This window comes from Centruroides vittatus, unplaced genomic scaffold (assembly GCF_030686945.1).
Source record: "Centruroides vittatus isolate TY-2023 unplaced genomic scaffold, ASM3068694v2 contig_426, whole genome shotgun sequence".
Classification (NCBI taxonomy): domain Eukaryota; kingdom Metazoa; phylum Arthropoda; class Arachnida; order Scorpiones; family Buthidae; genus Centruroides; species Centruroides vittatus.
In genome coordinates, this window is record NW_027122232.1 from 891,268 (window position 1) to 912,945 (window position 21,678).

The 21,678-nt window shown below is 31.0% G+C and overlaps 1 protein-coding gene across 1 annotated transcript in view; it reads left to right on the top strand.

The window, feature by feature from the left end:
* Positions 1 to 21,678, top strand: part of mib1 (mind bomb 1) — a 155,084-nt gene that overhangs the window by 18,713 nt on the left and 114,693 nt on the right. The window contains exons 5-8 of the mRNA XM_067272251.1: positions 422 to 552; positions 5,677 to 5,753; positions 12,997 to 13,183; positions 17,260 to 17,404. Of these exons, the coding sequence (XP_067128352.1) occupies positions 422 to 552; positions 5,677 to 5,753; positions 12,997 to 13,183; positions 17,260 to 17,404 (540 nt within the window). The remainder of the gene's footprint in view (positions 1 to 421; positions 553 to 5,676; positions 5,754 to 12,996; positions 13,184 to 17,259; positions 17,405 to 21,678) is intronic.

Below are 21,678 nucleotides of genomic sequence, written 5' to 3' on the forward strand. Positions count from 1 at the left end.
TTCAAATAACAATTTTATAAAAACAATGGTATCTTAAAAGAATGAATTTATTTTAATAAACATTACATTACAATAACTGTAGTCTTTCACAATGAAATTATTATTTCTCCTTTATGCATTTTTATCATTGTATTATTTGAAAGACTTCATGTTTTGTAGGTAGTTGTAGTTTTCATTTATTTTTATACTGTTTGTTATTCATTTTCATGAAGATATATGAAGATGATTCAGTAAAAATCTGCTTAAGAAATATGATTTTAGTGAATCGGTTAACTAGTTGTTCTGAATCATGTATATAATTTACTGGAAACAAGATTGGCATTTTAAATTCTAAAAATTATTGCTACTATTTTAAATTTAATTAAAAAGTTTTTGATCTACTTAATGAATGAAATATATTAATTTTTTTTTTTTCTTTTAGGAGAACAAGGACCAGGTCGGTCTGGTGTGCATGGATTTCAGATTAGTGATCATGTAAATGTTGATTTAGACTTAGAAATTGTTCAGTCTCTTCAACATGGTCATGGTGGATGGACGGATGGAATGTTTGAAGTTAGTATATTTTCATATAAATTATTATAATATAAACATTAAAATTAGCTGTACGTGATGATTTTTTTCTTGATAAATAGCAAATGTTAAATTTAACTTATTATAAATCTTTAAAAATATAAAATATTTCAGTTTAAAAGTATACAGTTTCTTAAAATTTTTGATATGCAAAAATAATTCATTTTTAGTATGGTCTGTCTAATTGTTTATGCTTTAATTTATAGTTATCACATATAGGATAACTGACTTTCTACCATTTAAGGCAAATTTGTTAATGATAGCAATAATTTGATTATAGATTAAAGTTACGTTTCATCTTTGTTTCCAAAATATTACAAGATGTACTGTGCCAGATTCCATTAATAACCCACAAAGTTTCCTTACTTTTCATATATAACAAATTTAATGAATTATTTAAAACAAATATTTAAATAAATTGTAGGAAAGGAAAATCATAAATTTGTAATCATAAATCACTTACTCATAAATTTCTACATATACAGTGTTTTCAAAAGTAAGATGTCTTAGGAAATTGTGTGGAGAAGCATCAGGAGATTGTAGGCAAAGCATCAGAAGCAATTGTGTAGTGCACTGGTTATATGATGCATCATTTTGCATCTGTAATCTGTAGTAATGTCAAACAAATTAATTGCACAAAACTCATGTGTGGACAAATCACTTTCAACTAATGTAGACCCATTTGCATAGTTCTGTAACACAGCTAGGTATGTTGTGAAGATTGAACTTTTTCTGTTTAATACATGAAATGATATTACTTTTTTTATATTATTATTATTATGTTTAATTTTATTTAAACAAAACTAATAATAATAATAATGAAAAACTGGTAACATTGTGTCTTTGCTATCATCTGCATGTCAGGATTAAAAAAGTTCAGTCCTCACAACATACCAGTTAGTTACAGAACTACGCAGCTTAGCCTACATTAGTTGAAAGTGATTCAATTGTACATATGACTTTTGTGTAATTAATTTTCATTTGACAATATTGCAAACTCAAAATGATGCATCACATAACCAACACTTCTCTTCCTACAAGCTTCTCTGCTCATTCAACAAAATTTTAATGAAATTTAATTTTAATCAAATTGTGCATTAACATTCATGACACAAGACTATTTTCAATTAAGAAACATCATAGAGTGTATTATTTAAAATGGCAGACAAGTTAGATATCTTGTATATAGTAAATCTGTGTACTTGTTTTAAAAGCTTGTAAAATGAAATAAAGGATATTATGCATTTTAATGACATTAAACTTAAGTTTTATTTTTTTATTAATAATAAAATACAAGAAAATTGGAGTTGATGGAAAATTTTTTTTATAATTACATTTAAACAAGTAACTTTATATAACAATAATTTAGAAAATTTTTTTAGAAGTAATTTTTATTTTTTCAAATTAATAAATATTTTTCATTAAAGCTTTTTTAAGTCAAATTTTACTATTATAATAAATGAAAATACAGTAAAACCTGTCTAAAACAGAATAATTTTCTATGTTAAATTTTACTATAAGTCAGAAACCTTCCAACACAGAAACAAGAGGTTTTTGTGTACAAAGAATATAACTTAACCTGGATTAAAGTGAAAATTAAAATTCTGCTCATAGACAGATAAGTAAAATTGTCTCCAGATATAACTGTCATTACAAACTGCATTCTGGAACTGGTTTAGAATGTTATAGAAATGAAGGTCATCTGACAAGGGAACATATGGACACAAGGTCTTTGTTAATAGTCTTTCTTGGAATTTTCCAGAGGCAGAATTAATTGAGAACTTCCAGAGTTCATTCAACTCTGAAAGTTCTCAATTAATTCTGCCTCTGGAAAATTCCAAGAAAGACTATTCCAAGAATAAAGTTCTCAAAAATAATTAATTAATGAATATAATTATGTAAAATAAGATAACACATGCCTCCAATTTTACCTTGTACAAAGTATTTAATAACTAACTAGATCAAGTATTTGAAAACAAGTTGATTAACATGCAGATTGAAGTAACAGAGATACAGAGTAAGATACAATGGCTGAGAAGATTGAAGTAAACAATTATTGCTATTAGTCCTAAAATTCCTGGAGAAATCCAGTCACAGAATAACTTAGTCTCTGTGAAACCAAACTAAAATTTACACTGAAACCAAAAGTAAAATTACAATTAAAAATAAAATCAATTGAAAATTAAAACAATGTTTTTAAAAACCAATTAAAAGGTGTTTTGAAATTTATTTTTAAATTTACATTATTTGTATGCAGTGGTGACAGAACAAATATATACATACACAATAAGACCCTGCTTAACGTGGGGGATGTGTTCCTGGACAACAAAGCACTAAATGAAACAGCATTAAATGAGGTCATTTTAACATAGAGTAAATAGGGAAAGGGACACTAAACCAAAAATAAACCAATTTTACTTTAATTTTAAGTTATTTTTATATTAATTTGCATCATAATATATGTTAAATAACACACAAACATATGCACACAGAAATGTAAAGTTCATTTTTTGTGACAAAGGTTCTGGCATTTCTGATATTCTTGTTTTTTGTGATAAAGTCATGTAGTTTCATTTGTCTTTTTTTTTCTTTTGTTAAGCAAATGTTGGTAGCAGAAGATTGCATCCAAAACACCTCGCTTTGCTTTTGCACCCCTTTCAAAATCTGGATCATTCACTACAATTTGATCAATGATTTCAGTTATCATTACCAAACTTTTACTAAGGAAATCTATAGACAAATTCTTGAGTTCTTTGTTTATAGAATCTCTATTTTCCAGTTCTACATGAATTCCTTGTTCTGCCAGTTCTTGGAGGTTGTCATTGATAAGGCTCTCACCAGAAACCTGCAATAACTCCTCAATATCCTACTTGTCTACATCCCCTAGTCCTGCTGTATCGATTAGGTTGAGAATTTGGCTAACCTAACTATATAGCAATAGGCTCTTCTTATTGAGAATTCTTGGATACCTTCAGCCATAACTTCTACACTCCATTCATGCATTTATCAGTTAATTCTTTCCAAGCGAAGTTGATATTGTCTATGGCATCTATGATGATATATTTTATTAAAACTGCACAAAACAAACATAGATTTAAGGAAAATACAGTGCTATGATGGATTGTCACCTTTGCTGATTGGTTTGTGTTCGTAAATAATCGTATTATATACAAATCAATGAAATACCACAACAATTTGAATCAGTGTAAATTTTGAGCTCTTTTTAGGCTTAGAGTAGACCGTGTTATATTGAATCAGCATTAATCAAGGCAATGTTAAGCGGGGTCTTACTGTATATAGATTTATCAATTGTATTTTTATTTACATGTTGGATCCTTTTTTAAGGTTATGATTTTTTAAATTATTTTATAGCTTTAGTTTGTTTTACTGTTTTTATGGTTTTTTCTTGTCAAACATTATCATGATTTGTTTTCTTACCAATAAATCAGTCCCCACTGTTTGTAAATAACTTTAGCATGTGTATAGTTTAGGATCTAGTTCTTGGACCTGATCTGAGACTAGAACAATTTTCATGTGAGAATTGGATGGCTGTAAGCTGTCAAAATTACTAGCGAGTACTTCTTAATTATGCTTATTAATTGTAATTGTAATGCTGCTACACTTTAGTGTTAATTATTTTATTTGACTAGATCAATTACATCTCACATCCCAAATCCGCATTGGCACATTCATACATCACTAGACTCAACAGATTTCATTGTGGAACCCCAAATTTTTATTGCAGAACTAGGGTTCTGTGAAACACAAGTTAGGCACACTTGCTGTAATGCAATTAAAATTTCTGACAGCAGAACCAGATACTAGTTTTTGGAACTCTAACTGGCTTGTTTGCTTGTCACATGAGCTCATATTTGAATCCTAGCACAAGTTATGGGAAACAGTGAGAACTTTTTGCAATTCTAAATTCTTTCATTTGAATACTTTCGTCTTTAGTTGGGATTAATTTGATTTAAGCCTAGTAATAAAATTTCATTACACATATAAATTGATTTTACTATAAAAGAATGAATGTAACTGTGTGACATTTATTTGATATAGTTTAAAGGAAAAAAGAAGAGACACTAAAATCTGTTCAAAATGAAACCTACCAAAATGGAAAAAATAATTTAGTAATGGTTTTCATGAAATTCTGGTTTCCACAGGTTTCACTCTATAAAAATTTATACTTTAAGTTAAAAAGGGTATTGCTTAACAACTACTCTTCTAACCTGTTACTGGTGTGTATTCTCTCTTCATCAACTCGTAATTCAAAAAATAGGTCTTTACAAACGTTTTCGAACCACAAACGTCGGTTCTTCCTCAGGTAATACGAATTTTGTTGGAATTACCATTCGAATCACTTCAAATTCGTCGAAAATACGTTCAAATCCACGTTTCCCGTTTATGTCTTAATGAGGCATGCGCGTTTGGTGACCAACTCTGCTATCATAAATTACTGTTCATAAGGGCCTGCCACGCTAGTGAAAGCATAATCTCATCTTTATAATTAATGCATTGATTATCCTTAAGGTTGGCTAGGTATATGATGGCCGCCTCCAGCCATTTGATATGGTGTGGGTGCGAGCTGGAGGCGGCTACCATATACTTAGGCAACCTTAAGGATAATCAATGCATTAATTATAAAGATGAGATTATGCTTTCACTAGCGTGGCAGGCCCTTATGAACGGTAATTTATGATAGCCGAGTTGGTCACCAAATGCGCATGCCTCATTAAGATATAAATGGGAAACGTGGATTTGAACATATTTTCGACGAATTTGAGGTGATTCGAATGGCAATTCCAATGAAATTCGTATTACCTGAGGAAGAACCGACGTTTGTGGTTCGAAAACGTTTGTAAAGACCTATTTTTTGAATTACGAGTTGATGAAGAGAGAATACACACCAGTAACAGGTTAGAAGAGTAGTAGTTATTATTTTCCGGTGTTGAGATGGAGATTTGGAGTATTGCTAATTTTTTTCATTCTGAAAGCAAAGTAAATTTTAAGTTTTCTGACAGTTACTGTTCTAAGTTTAATTATTACAGAAATGTAGAAAATATTTTGAATTATTGGCAAATCTATATTGTAAATATGTTTTTCTAGTGTCTTGGTACTACTGGAACTGTTGTTGGAATTGACGAAGATCAAGACATTGTAGTTTCTTATCCTAGTGGTAACAGGTAAAGATAAATTAAAATTATCATTTTCTAGAAAAGGCTTTACTGTTATTAAATTTGAAATAATTATTAATTTTAAGATCAAATTTTAGGAAGAAAAAAATTTAAAATTTTTCATTTATCATTGAATTATAAAGTTAGTCTATATTACTTTTGATTGTATATAACAGATATGGGCAAATGCGGCTCTTTTTGAGTTACATGTGGCTCTTGCTGAAAGTGTTAATTTCTGTTTTTTATTATTATTTTTACAATTTTATGTTTATAATTTTGTGAAAATATGCTTATTAAAAAAATTCAATATTTGTTTTATATTATATAATAAAATTGCGTGCCTTACCATACTACCCACCATGACAGTACAGAACTGTGGCTCCCATGCATTTTGCAAAACCTACATTTTGACTCCCACTGAACTCTTGCTTGCCCACCCCTGGTATATAATTATTTCAAATTAGTGTTTAATGTATAGAATATTTGTGGTATATTTATTGATAAGTTTTGTTTAATTTTAATATCATAAGATTGCAAATATTTTTGCCTTTTATTACATTAAAGATCTTTTTATTTTTGAATTCTTGTCCAGATCTAAAAATAACATGGATGAATCACTTTAAAATTTATTATTTTTTTAAAAATTCATTACATTATTTATAATTTGAAATTAATATAATAAATTTATTATGAGTAGATTTTGAAAGAAAATATGAAACAAAACTAACAAAGTTGAAAATATTACAATAAATACAAAAAGTAGCTTAAAATGTTCAATTTAGTTTTGATTGTTTGCATTAATATATTTTTTCATTTTGATAACCATTTCAGTTGCATACTGTAGTGTGGCAAGAATTGCATATTCTTTGTAACAAACAGATTTATACAATTTTTTGTATTTTTGTTTTTTGTAGTTTGAATTTGTTTTGAGATATTATTCTAATGTTTTTAATATTCGTCTTATGTTGAAATATTTTTATAGTTTTAACATATAGAGATATAAAACTTAAGTAATGGAGTCAATAGGCTTTTTAAACTCCATATTCAAACACAAAAACACTAGGAGAATTTTTAAGAGCCAGAAATTGTTTATTTGATTAACATTTTTGGAATACCGTCATCTAATCCTGTCTTCGGGTCACTTCAAAAATCAAACAAAATTGAGCATTTCTATACACAGTATCAAACAGCTATTTTATGGTATGCTTCAATACATTAATAAAAATTTGAAATAAATTTTCATAATAGACAAAAACCAAAGTTTTGCCTATAACAAATGTATTGATCGAAGAAGTAGTTGCATATTAGGATTTAGTTTAGATATATATCAACATTTTCTACATGGGACAAGTATTTTTCTGAGCAAGGAATTTTTATGGGCTTGGAAACTGCATAGTATATTAATTTTTATTATTAAATTTATTATTTGCTTGTATGTGATTTGATATAACAGTTTGAATAAAAAAATTGTTTAATAAAAGCAATAGATAATTCATGCTACAAATACATTTTTTTAATGTATAAACTAAAATATATGTTTGACTCAAATACATTACTTGGCTTATTGAGCAGTAATTGCAACAAAAACAACAGTTGCGGACAATGCTATTTGATAACAAAATTCATATGAAAAGCAGCAATTTAGTTACTGCATGGCTGCATAGAAATGCAGCATAGAAGGAACATTGTTGTATAGTGATATCTCTCTCAATAGTCTCCTCTCTAAAGCAAAAACCCCACCATAATGGATAATTTTTATGCTCTGGTATAAAACTTCACCATCAATCAATCATTTGATTTGATTTGATGTTAAAAATAAGAAGGGCTATCCGTTATAACACAGACTTAAACCTGTAGGAAATGGAAAAAAGAAATTAGGAAATTAAGAAGTTAGGTAGAAGAGGAAACACAGGGAGATAGGAAAGTGTGAAAAGAAGCTACTGGGGGCCCCCACGGGACAAATGAGAACATTATGTACAGTGTTGCCGAGCATGCTACAGGGCACTTCCCCGTCCACATATTGGTTTCGCAGTCTTAACTCTTAACGAATACAATTAGTAAGTGCGAATACAATGAGATAAAGTGACTTATCCTGTTCATAAAGCTTTTCTGATTAATACCAGTATTCAATAAACACATGGAAATTAATGATTGGAAGCAGGATACAATTTACATTATATGGTAGTTGGGAGAGCTTATCCCGATCACAATGTAAAGCGTTAACAATGAATATGTACAAATTGACAGTTGCAAAGCAAATAACAGCAGTATCAGTTTATATACAAAGCAGAGTAAAAGCAGCCTTGCCTCAGGGGACTAGGCTGCAGGATACATGGACATAAACAATGTAGAAGTGTTGACAGTCAGATCACCGCTTTCAAAGTCAATTTCATTTTCAATGTGGAGGGAGAGGAGGGACAGAGTTGTACCCCAACTGCTATGCCCCTCCTCCTACCCAATGGGTTAACCTAGAACCCCTCCAGAAAACAATGTCGTAGAAGCTGTACTTTCCCAGCCGAAGAATAACAACAGGGGTGATCGATGATTAATTGTGGAAGACACTGGTAAAACAGTTTAAATTGTCTAAGTATAGGAGGACTTGTCTTTTCACACTTGTTGGTTTCCTTGGGTACCTCGGTTGGCGTTAAGTTGCTCGCTTGTAGGTGGGGCAAGTGCTCTGCTGTCTTTGATGAATGTTGTCAAGGCTTTCAGTAGATTGGTGTCTGTGAAGAATCGTTGATCTCCAGGTGGCCAATTGTAGCCTTCTTGTAGACAAGTCCCGATGAGTTTCAGTCTTTGTTCGCTGTACTTGGAACAGTCGTAAATCAAGTGGTTTACATTGTCCTTTTCGTGTGTCTATTTCACAATAATCCGAATCTGTTTTGTTGAAACATTTTAAATAAGTGTTAAATGCCCCATGTCCAGTAAGGCATTGCGTAAGCTCGTAGCTTGGTTAGAAAGTCTTGATTTTTTGACGTCCCTCAATCGAAGGGGATGAAGCTATAGCATTGCCTCCCGGTGTTTGAGCTGTCCCAGTCTCGTTGCCACAGTATTCTAATTTCTTCGTTAATATGTTGCTGAACATAGCTGATCGGGTATTTTGTATAGGTGACTATAGTATTGGTTCTTGTCCTCTTCGCCAATCTGTCTGCAAGCTTGTTGCCCTCATGTCTGCTGTGGCTCGGTATCCAATTGAAAGATATATTTGTTTGTTGGCCGATATCATTTGCTAGGGCTATTAGGTCTGAGGCGAGGGCAGAGCTGTTCTTCTCATTTTTAAGTATGTAAAGAGCAGCCTTACTATCCGTGAAGACAGTTAGGTTTCTCGTTTCCAGTTGTAGTTGTTTTACATATGAGATGGCCTTATATATTCCCCATAACTCTGCCTGGGTTATGGTGCATTCATTTGTCAATCTTAGGCTTGCTTGATAGATTGTCCCTTTTTTGTTCTTAATAATCAGCCCTGAGCCCACATCCTGCTCATCCCTTGAACTGTCCGTATATATTATAATTTGTTATGCTTTCCTGTGGTTATTGGTATTGTCATAATCCAGGACGACTTCGTATTGGCTTATCCTTCTTGGATCAATTGGTTGGTTACTGTCTTTTTGTTTGATGTCGATTTTTATGATAAATTTAGAGATGTTCTTTGAATTATCTGGTGGCAAGACCTCTGTTTTTTGTAATTGTTCTAAATCCTTGTCAGAGATATTTGTGAAGTTTTTGTTTAGCAAGAACCAATTCCAAGTTGTTTGTTTAGCCTTCAGATGTATCTGTGTTAGATTGGCTATAACGAGCAGGGCATCTGTCCGTGCTGTTCGGTATGCCCTGCAGATCCTAATGGCTGATCTTCTTTGAAGTGAAAGTAATTTTCTTTTTATGTGAATTTTTTTAATGCTGTTTCCCATACCTGCACCCCATAAAGTGCAGCTGGTTTAATAGCTTGTAGGTATATCATTTTTGTATGTTTTGGGTGTAGACCCCAGGTATTCTTAGTTATACTGTTTAAAAGGTTGGTTTGCTCAATGGCCTTGTTACAGGTTTGATTACAATTATAATTAATTAAGTTACATACAGTATTTAACTTCATTACAATTGATCTCTCCTATGTGGACATTCATCATTATGGACATGGCTATGAGATGTATTATGGATATGTCCATTGAGAGAGGTTCAGAGATCAATCTCTCTTACTTCCTATTGAGTCACTTTCTTTATTTGAGGTTTCTGCAGTTGCAGTCAAATCAATTCCAAAAACTCAAAATAAGAAGTTTATGATTGTCCATGCATACACCTACATCCATTTCTATTTTTAATCTATGGTAAAGACAAAATAGGTTTTTTTGTATATTATAAAGAGAATCTGCAAGTGTTGATATGGCTCCACGTAAAATCACTGATATTAAAAGAGAATATGAAAGTTATTGAATATCACAAATGAGATGTGTGGAATGGGAAAATTAGAAGTGCTCAATTAGAAGTGTTCAGTTAGAAGTGTTCAGAATAGGAAATGCGAGCTATGAAAATCATAAAGAAACAAGGACTACTACTAAGCTTCAATTACAACAAGCAGTAAATCTGATAGTTGCAAAGTGGGAATTGCACTCTCATTGGAAAAGCAGTTATAGAATGGTTCTGCAGAGTCACAAGTCAGAATGTTTGGGGCCAATCATACAAGCCAAAACTTTATAGTTTGCAATTGAAGTAAATGCCATGAGCCTTAAATGGATGGTTTGAAAAAATTAGAAAATATATCAAATTCAAAGTTGTTCTGTAGTTCATCTGGGGTTCATCATAATATAGTAGTACAGTGACTGGCTAAACTTTCTTCCATTATCACTAGCTGTTTCCCAGAAAGTATTTTGAACACAAAACAGGACTGTTCTTTTATACTCTCTCAGACAAAACTTGTGCTTCAAGATTGAATGATGAATGATGTTCTGGTAGCAAAGTAGCAAAAGAATTGCCAACAATTTTATTTACAGGTAAAAGTCAATACAATTCATAAAACTGGAGGTAACAATGTTAAAATAATCACTCCACAACTAAAATATCCAGCAAGACACTTTACTTATTAAACAAATGTAAACAAAAACTGACGATGATTAAAATACAGTCAAACATAAAATATAAAATGGAACATAATTTTAAAAGAAATGAATAGTTATTCCATTGGTTGAATCTGTAGGCAACAATAAGGATGTCAACAAATCATATTAAAAATTTTTAACGCAAGTGAATTTCAAAGAAGGAGTTCCATGCATTTGAAAAGATTTCTGAATCTCTGTAATTTATTACTGTGTTCCTGTAGTACATTTCTATATTTCTAGCCTCTCCACATGTTTTAGAAGACTCAGTCCGTAACTGGATGTAAATGTGGGCTTCATTGAGAGACACTTGGGTGTGTTTTTGGTTATAAAGGCAGCAAGAGCAGTAGTTGGTAGGCCCTTTTGGATGGAATTCAGATGCTCTTTAATATGTGGTATTAGAGAACATGCACTGCTTCTATGTAAACCCATTTCTTGCTAAATCTGTTGTCTGTTATGGGGATGGAGCACACTCCACACAGGTGCTTCTTGTCAGTAAGGTCTTTGGCATTTCTGATAATGAGTATATAGATGGGTTTCTTTTGTCTGCCATGTTGATTTTGTTGGCTCTTGCAATTTGTTTGTAAATTTATGTTTAGTTCTGTATGCACAAGTATGAATGGAGAATGTGAGAAACCTTTGGTGATTGATAATGCTGCATCACATTCAGACATCCAGCTTAAGGTTATATTTACACTGCCAAATGTCACACTTAACCTTTGGATTGAGGCATAATTCAAAATTTTAAAGTCAAGCAAATGATATGAAGCACAAAATCACGAAAATAGATTGTGGAGCATTGCTTGAAATATTGACAAAGCAGCTCAATGTCTTCTAATTATTTCATGGATTTCAAGTGTTTGGAGACAGGTTCTGCCATCAATGATTCAAAGTTGTTTTGTCAAAGTTGGATTTCCTTCCAAAAATGAGAACACTTAATAATTTTGTGACTCCTATTGCAAATGATAAGGATACAACAGTCTCATGAATGCAACAGGATTTACCATTACCACAAACCATTATGTTGACAGATTCTAACAATCCTAATTGAGTGCACAAGTCAAAATACAGAAACAATCTTTCAATGATTTTCTGAGATTCAAGAAATGGAGTATAAAGATGACTGTGATGCCTCCATAGTTGAAATGATATCTGCTACTTGAACCACCCAAAGTCATACACACAGACCCTGAACAACATGAACAAACTCATGACATCGGCATAAAAGATATAGGATTGTTTTTATTCTCTGTCCTGTGGGCACCAAGAGGGCCTTTTTCCCATACCTATTACAGATTTGGCCAGGCCTACAATGGAGGCAGCTGAGTAGTGAGGGACAAGTCTCAACATACTTGGGACAGACCTCCCTCAAAAAATTCCTGGGATTTACTGCCTGGATTTGATCCCAAAATCCTCCAGAGCAGTAGGCTAGTGTTTTAACCACCATAACCATCTGTCAGATGGAGACTAGAAGGCTGGCATATGATTTAATTATGCATAGTGAGAAGCAGATTGCTACAGTCAATTGTAAAAAACAAACATAACTGAATTTTTAAAAAACAATGCTGACTTTCTTATGATAATTAATTACTATAATGTGTCTTATTAATATTTTTTTGCATGATATGTGTATTATGTGTTTTTAAATAAAAATAGTTCAGACCACATTTACAGGATATTTCATTTGAAGGTAATTTTCACAAAACCTGTCTTGGATGGACACCTCTTCATAACAGACATTTTGTTTTGTTCTACAAGTGTCTGTTTTAGAGAAGTTTCACTGTATTTGCATATAAGAGATTCATTATATTTATCTTTTTATTTATTGTTAATAATTTTTCTCAAAAAAAGAAATACATAAAAGGAACATATATTTTCTGTGGAAACAGTAACCAAAGCTTGAGATGCTATTTTAAGTATTTATAGAAAAATATCATTTTGCTTTATTTTAAAATTTATTAAAGGTTTTGCTTTTATATTAATGTGCTAATTTTAAATTTATTAATCTATAAAGAAAATTATTATAATTTGAAACTACACAATTTTCTTATGAACATAGCTAAAAATTAATAATAAATTAATGAAAAACTTTTGAATATATTTATAATTATAAAAAGTATAAAAGTGGACATGGTAAAAAGTTTATAAATTGTCAATTATTCCAGATGGACTTTTAATCCAGCAGTTTTGACCAAAGTAAATTCTGCTCCTCCAACTTCTGCATCTGGAGGAGGTGATGCTAGTTCTACTCAACAGTTTTCTGTTGGAGATTTAGTTCAAATATGCAATGATCTTGAACGTATCAAAATTCTTCAACGTGGACATGGTGAATGGGCAGAAGCAATGACTCCTGTAAGAAAGAAAAATTTTATAAAAATATATATCTTATAGTTTCAGTTTCCTTCTCTATGCAATTAACATTCTATTTCAATTAACATTCAAGAATGATACTTTATTTTTTATTGTTTTTTTTTCATTTACTCACTAATTTCACTAATAATGAACAAAAACCTGTGATAAAGTATCTGGTAAAGTGTGATAAAGTAACCAGTTTCTTGCACAGAATAATTGTATCTAAAACAATAAATACAACTTTACTGAAAACGGGAACTGTACTTGTAGAGTTGAAAATAACACCTAAATTCAAACTTTCCAGCAAATAAAAGTATAATTTCAAAGTTCAAACGTTTTCAGCCATTAATTTTATCGGCTCTCTTCAGGAAATACAAAACAGAAAAAACCGTTCTATAAATAGAATGTAGCTGCCTTGCAAATTTTTAAAAGATCAAAAATGGCTGTGACGTATCATGTATGACGTATATTATGAGTCTAGATAGTATTTAAATAGATAGCATTTGATACATGAATGACGTCTGTCTTCAACCGGCAAAATATTAGAATTTTAGAAGCTGTTGAGATCTTCAGGGTGAGCAGGAGTGGAATCTGCATCAACACAGATGTCATTCATGTATCAAATGCATGGAAATACTATCTAGACTCATAATATATGTCATACATGATACGTCACAGCCGTTTTTGATCTTTCAAAAATTTGCAAGGCAGCTACGTTCTATTTATAGAACAGTTTTTTCCATTTTGTAGTTCCTGAAGAGGGCCGATAAAATTAATGGTTGAAAACGTTTGAACTTTGAAATTATACTTTTATTTGCTGGAAAGTTTGAATTTATGTGTTATTTTCGACTCTATAATTATGTCTATTACTGTCAAATAAACTAAATAGCTTGTATTTTGTAATAGATCAGATTTTATCCATCAAATTTGTGATTTTCTTTTCCAAATTAATTGTATTGTTTTGAGTAACAATTCCACCAATTTTGTATTGGCTAAGTTAACTTAGACTTCTCAAAAATCCAAATTAAAAGATATTTTCCTATCTCCTACAGCTTTAATATCTCCACAGAATGTCATCTGTCCTAGATTAGTCTTTGAAGTTAAAACATTATTTGTAAGAAAATATTTGATTGAAGTAACAGGTCTCGGAGTCACTCACTTTTCTCATTTGTACTCACTTTTTTGAAGTATCCTCACTTTTTCACTTTTTTGGTCATTTCCATGTGCTTAATTAAGATGTGGGACTAATCAAAAATAATTTTAAAGCCAAATGATTTGTCGAATTATTGGATTGTCAGACTAGAATTTTCTGGAAAAAATACTCTGCTCTGAGTAGGACTCAAAACCGTAACTTCTGCTTAGTGTTATTAGATTATAGGAAACAAAAATTCCTTTCAAGTATGTAAAAAGTCTTTCATGCACTTAAAAAAAATAAGTATTTTACGCATCCCTATGTTTTTGGCTGTTTTCTAAGAAAATCCGTAAAATCCCTTTGTAGGGGAAAACACTATGCCGAGGGATTAATCTCTCAAGTGTTAACACTGTTGTCGCTTCTAAATTTAAAATATATTATAATTATTAAAATTACACGAGATAGTGGTGTAACCTCTTACCTGTAGACAAATTATTTCGTTTCTGATCATTTAATTATTCTTGTTATAGTCCAATACTTTGACAGATCATTTGGTTTTAATTAACAATTGGGTTATGGGGTTGTCGCTTACAAGAATATTTTTTACTTTATTTATCTTTAAATAATTTTCATAAACATGAGTTAAATAGAATAAAGTTATTTTAATGATTTTATAACATATTGTTAATGTTTAATCACATCTATATATTCCTAAATGTATGTTTAAATTGACTAAAGTATAATTATTCCATGTAGTATTATTTTTATAAAATGTGTGATTACTTTATTTGTGAAATATCCATTTTTTAACCTCTTCTCTTATGTCGATTATAAGTGTGCATTCATTGAGACTAAAAAAGTAAATGAAAATATAATTCATATTTACACATTGAATCTCTTAATTTATTTGGTAAATTTTAAGTGTTGTAAAAAGTAAAACACATGATTGCTTTCAGGAAAAATTTTCACACACTTCCCAAAAGGTTAACAACGTTGTAACAATGTTGCTTTTTATTCATCTGCAGGAAAAAGTTCTTTGTTATTTATATATTATTTGAAATGTTTTTGTCACATTTATTAATTTTTTTTGAAATCAATATTTATACATCTTGAAGCCTTAAAAAATAAAGTTTCTGATTATGATAGATGTCCCAGTGTAACCAAATTAGTGAAATCAGCATCAACTCTCTCCCATGGCAATGCTAATGTGGAAGGGATATTTTCAATTTCACGCCGGGCATTTCCTTCTGATAGAGTGTCAATGTTGGAAAGAGTGCTTAAACCAGGAAAAAGTAGAAGAAAGTGAAATACATGCAACAGGCCAAGTTTTGCTAAAGCAGCAAACAAAAAACTGGAGAAGGCCATTAACAGCAAGAACATGAAAGAAGTATATAATGTTGTTAGTGTTAAAAGTGTTCAAAAACAAGAGGAGCCAAAAAAGAAGGAAGCTGAAAACATCCTGAATAATCAGAATGAAGAAACATCATTTTTCATTACTGATTATTTACAGATGCCAAAGATTTTTTAAGTATTCGTGATTTACTGGAAATACAGTAGCTCCTTGTTATATTGCACTTGTTGGGAGACAAAAAAGAAAAAACGCGATATAACTGTGTACTAAAAATTCTGGGCTTATACTAAACAGATTTTATACATGCTATGCAATCTCTATCCTCTATTCTTTCATCAGCAAGTGTTTTTGATATAAAATAAGCTTAGTTTTTCAATACTGAACCTTATTCTTGGTTATATCATATTAATTGACATTTATGTAAACATCAATACCACCATCTTTTATTTAGCACTGTTTCTTTAACAATGACATTTAAAGACAAATACTGTGAATATAAAAACAAAATATGGGTTACAATTTTATTATACAGTACTATATTTCATATTAAATTGCTTATTAAAAATTTATGTAATTTGTTTTTCAATAAAAATTATAAATGCTGTAATTGAAAATTTTAAAAAATAAATAAGGAACATATAATAGAACCATCAAAACTTATAAAATTACAAAGAGTAAAAATTCTCTAAAAAGCAAAATAAAGTTATTACTGTATGAAAACTTCCCATTCAGAATTAAAGAAATCATTTCCTTACACATTATTCAGTGAATTCGAAATTTCACACTTTTATGTGAATTGACAGTATTGTGTCAATTCACATAAAGGTGACCAGAGGGTACTTAAAACTAATAAATAAACAATTTTTAATATCAAAAGGAAACAAATGACAATTAATATGTCTACCTGTTTTGCATATTTAGATCTTGACGAATTTATTGTTTTACCTTCAGTGGTAGTTTCAAAGAAAATGGTAGAAATAAAATACTGTATTTCATTGCAAATAGAAATTCAATGGCAATTGATAATTTAAAATGTATTGACGCAAGTGCTTTTAAAATTTGGAGGACCAGAAAAGCACAATATATTCAAATCTGCAATATAACAAGTGGCTACTGTAATACAGTATATACAGAAATTTTTAAAATGTATTTAACTGTAACAGAACAAAAAAGAAAAAATACAACTTTTATTGTTATTTTGCTGAGTTTTCCTTCCATGTTTTCACTTTGTTTTGTCACTATTGCACTCACTTTTTTACTCACTGTTTTTGTATTTCAACTCACTTTTCTCTCTCTTTCTGAGGGAAAATTGCACTCCCAAGCCTGAAGTGATCATGTAACACAATACAGCTTGAACTTCATGCCAAATATCGCATAAAAAGAAAATAAAAATACAGTGAGTGTGGTGTTAACAGTTTTTTATTTTCACTAGCACTTTCAACAAACTTACAATCATCATCTTCAAGTGAATGATAAACTATTTTGTTATTGTTTAGTAATTATTTTTGAAGAATAAATAATAATTTATCAAGTAAAGTTTTATGAAATTGATTTGTTCAGATTTTTAATTTTAGATTAAACTTTAAATTTTAGACTTTGGGAAAAATTGGTCGTGTGCAGCAGATTTATCATGATAACGATCTCAAAGTAGAAGTATGTGGAACATCTTGGACATATAATCCTGCAGCTGTCACAAAAGTTTCTTCTGATGGTACTCTTCCTGGTACAGCTAGTGGAGGTAACTTTATTATTGTTGTTATTCTATATCTATAAATTGAATATTATCTACAAGTTTACTTTTAATGTTATTGATATCATTATACTAAGATTAAGTTATGATTGATATTATTGATAATATTAATAAAAATTTGTACTTTCTATTTATTTTATATTTAGATTCTCACCTAAACATCAAATTTCCAGCAAAACACCTAAATTCAACATTCAAATGTTTTCAGCCACTTGTTAATCGGCCTTCATTAGGAAAAGTCAAACAAAAAATAACTGTTCTATTTATAGAATGTTGCCATGTTGTATACATAATTTTAAAAGAATTTTTTAAAATCAGTTTGAACTATGACTGTGACATATATTAATTAATGTATATTCTGTGTACTGCAAACACCCTTACATCCCCCTATTTATACTGGCCAACTCTGCTGACCTGTGGTCATATAAGACATCCACTTTCCAAGCACATGTGGCTAGAGCACACTCACATTGTATGCAGCTCTCTGATACTAACAATGAGCTAGAAGAACTGAAACATATTGCATCTGAGCATGGATACAGCCACTCATTTAGTAACTATAATGTCCAGGTATCAGGCCAGGTCAACCAATACTAAAGTTAATGACACAGAAGAGAAGTCTTAAGTTCCGAACCATCCTACCATCACATATACAAGAGGATGGCCCAGGATTTAAACATATGCATAGCATACATAAGGAAACATACTGTGTTCTGCCTTTTGTCTAATGCAAAGGATGAAACTGGGGATGCAAGAGCACCTGGTGTTTATCGCATCCCACTACAGGATGACAGGTTCAATAGAACACTAATGTACATTGGTTTGACATACAGATCATTACAAGCCTGGTTACGGGATCACAAGTATGATGTGGCAAAAGGAAACATCAATATGGCCCCGCCCAGTATGCCACCAAGCCTGGAATTTCCCTCTTATGGAGGACGCTACCCTAATACACAGGGTATTCGACAGACAACATGTAAGAACATTAGAGGCTGCAGAAATCTACATGGCATACATAAGAGGAGTCATCAACATGGATTATATTCCTGTACCTAATAAATGGAAGTATTATTTAGACTCTAAAAGGAATATACATATTTAATATACATCACAGCCATTGTTTGAACTGATTTTAAAATTTTTTTTAAAAATTACGTATACAACAAGGCAACATTCCATAAATAGAACAGTTATTTTTCATTTGACTTTTCCTGATGAAGGCTGATTAATGAGTGGCCAAAAATGTTTGAATGCTGAATTTCGGTAAAAATAAAATAAATTATTAAAAGCAATGGAGTCAGAATTTTTCAATCTTATGTAATTGTACAATAACATAAGATTGAATTTAGGTGTTTTGCTAGAAATTTGATGTTTAGGTGAGAATCTATATATATATCGTTCCAGTTTAGTGTTGTTTTTATTTTATATTATTAAAATTATTGATTGATTAGTTAAAGTTTGATAAGAATTTTAAAACACATACAAAGTTTCTAAAAGTATTGAAATTGACTTTTGCTGCCATGACTATTGGCCATTCAGATGAAGCCATGACATAACTTTAAAAAATATTTGAATAGTAAACAATTGATACAGTTTGATTTTGAAATTTTTTTTGTGTTGTGTTTTATTTGAGCCAACTGTTCTTATTTCTTGTTCTTTGTAATAATTTTAGTATACTTTTCTGTCCTGTAATATCTATTATATCTGAACTTTGTCCTGTCACTATTTTCATGACCTATGTTCGGTGGGACACCAGCTATGAGATCATACAACTTGATGAAATTCAATGAAGTGGAAAACAGAATTTGTTTCATCCAAAAGTCCAACCATTCAACAGATGCCAAAATTATTCTAGAAACTCATCACAACATATTTACATTGACTAATCTGAACCTGTCAGCATTCAACTTACAATTGGCAGGCCTGTGAGATGTAAAGAGCATCTGACCTAATCCTCCAATTAGCTTCATTGCATGTTTTTGTCATAGTTTTATCTCTATTGTAGTATCAGAACTCATTGACACAGGGGATGAAGTTTCTGTTATGTTCAAAAAGTGAAATGGAAACTTAAAATTTTTATTGAAGCTTTGCTGACTATCTCTAGCATGGATGGAGCATCTTTAAGCATTCTTAGTCAATGCAATGCCATACTTGTTCTCTTCTTTCACCATTCCCATCAATTTACTCATTCAACAATACTGCAGGGAAGACTTGATCTTCAGCTGACTGTTTGGAAGAGACTGATTGTCTCATCAATTTAACAAAACTAGATTGCCTTTTGGAAGCAACCAACCAATTATTGTCATTGTCAACCATCTCTGTACTAATCATTTCTGAAGATACCTGCCTCTTGGCTCTTTCTATGACAGATTCTATCAGCCATATACAATCTTCAGTGTATGACTAGCATTGTGAAAGGAAATTGCCAATTGGGACTAGAGAAAACTTGTTTATGACAAATAGTTTTTTTTATATACAACAATGGTCATCTTAAGATCTGAATCACAAAGAGCTGCTTGATACCTCAACTTTTACTTGCTAGAACTAATGTTGTGGAGTGGGAACTCAAAAGCAAGTCTTATTCTCACACCCATCACTAAAAATCTAGAACCTAACACTGCTGAACATAGGCCCAGAATTGACCATTTCTTCAATCACTGATTGATGCAGTGCTGATTTTGGAACAAAGACTAACCTTTTAGCTTTACTCTCTAAGTATAAGTTTATTTGTTTGGATGCCCTCAGCTAACATTAGCATAAAACACTGCATCTACACTGGAGACCTGCTGATCAAACAAACTGTACAGTGTCCTGCTGGCTGAATGGAAGATCATCAGTGATGAGATTGATAAGATGTTGGCCTAGGGAGTCATTATTCAAGAAGTTCGCCCTGGAACTTACCAGACATTCTTATCAGATCATCACTTAGAGTGATATAGTTTTACATTGATTAGTGAAAATGAAAGCATCACAGTAAAAGATGTTTATCTACTCCCGAGAATCAGTCATGCTTTTGACTGTCTAAAAATGCCAAGTTCTGTTTATTCATGGACCTATGTTCTTCTGGTTGGAAGAAGTGGATGAAAAAGACCAGAAGACTGCCTTTGTTATTCTAAATAGATTATACAAATCTTGCATTTTGAGCTTTGAATTATGCAAAGAAAGAAAATTAAATTAATAGAAGCAATAAATATGAAACCAAAAATAAATATAATTAATTTTTATTAAAATATATTTTTTAAAGAAAGTATGTTGATAACTAAATAAATTTTTCAAAATTCTTTGTATACAGGCTGTATATAAAATATGTAGCCAAAGTTGGCAGATATAATATATGTAAAAAAAAAAGAAAAATCCCAAGTAGCATGGATTTGAAAATTGCTTGTTTGCAAGAAAAAGTCCCTTAAAGTTGTAGCAAAATACTAATTAACACAAACAAGCAGGATAAAAAGGTTCTGTTTAAACAGAACCCTTTTATCTTAAATGTTTGCTTAGTTGTTTATCTTGAGTTTCTTCTTCAGAGTTTACATTCTACCACCTTCTTTCATTCATTTTCTTCACCATTTCCTCCATAACCCAGTGTTTACAAGTTCTTTGACCTTTTCTTGCACATTCCTCTGCTGAGGCACAAATCTTTTCCTTCATTGATATCCACAATTCATTTGGTATTTCAGCATCCTCTTCATTTATTTCTTTGATTTTTAGTTCAGATACTAATCTAAATATTTCACTTTTCCTTTTCAAATTTTCTAAGTTCCACTTCTCACTTATCTTTTTCCTCTTTATGATCTTGAACCTCATTTTGACTTTTGCAAGTAAGAGGATGTGATCTGAATCTATGTCTGTCTTGGATAGGTGCTTACATCCTTAATAGAATTACTGAATCTCTTTTTAATTAGTATCTGTTGTTGTTCTCAGGATCTTTCCATGTATATAAGCTTCTCTTATGCTTTTGAAACCATGTATTTATAATCACCATACTATGTTCTTTGCAGAATTCAATCATTCTTCCTCCTCTCCTGTTCCTGCTTCCCAATCCATGCCTTCCTACAATATTTTCCTCTCTTGTGTTTCCTACCACAGCATTCCAATCTCCTAATAACAAGCCAACTACTACTGTATAATATCGGGCTAATATATTGCAATTATTTTAAATTCATTTCTAAATAATTTGTCACTAGAGGGAGGTGTTAGGTACCATCCCTTGTTAGATTTAAAAATTATAATTAATTTTATTTATGTCACACAATGAAGTGCAT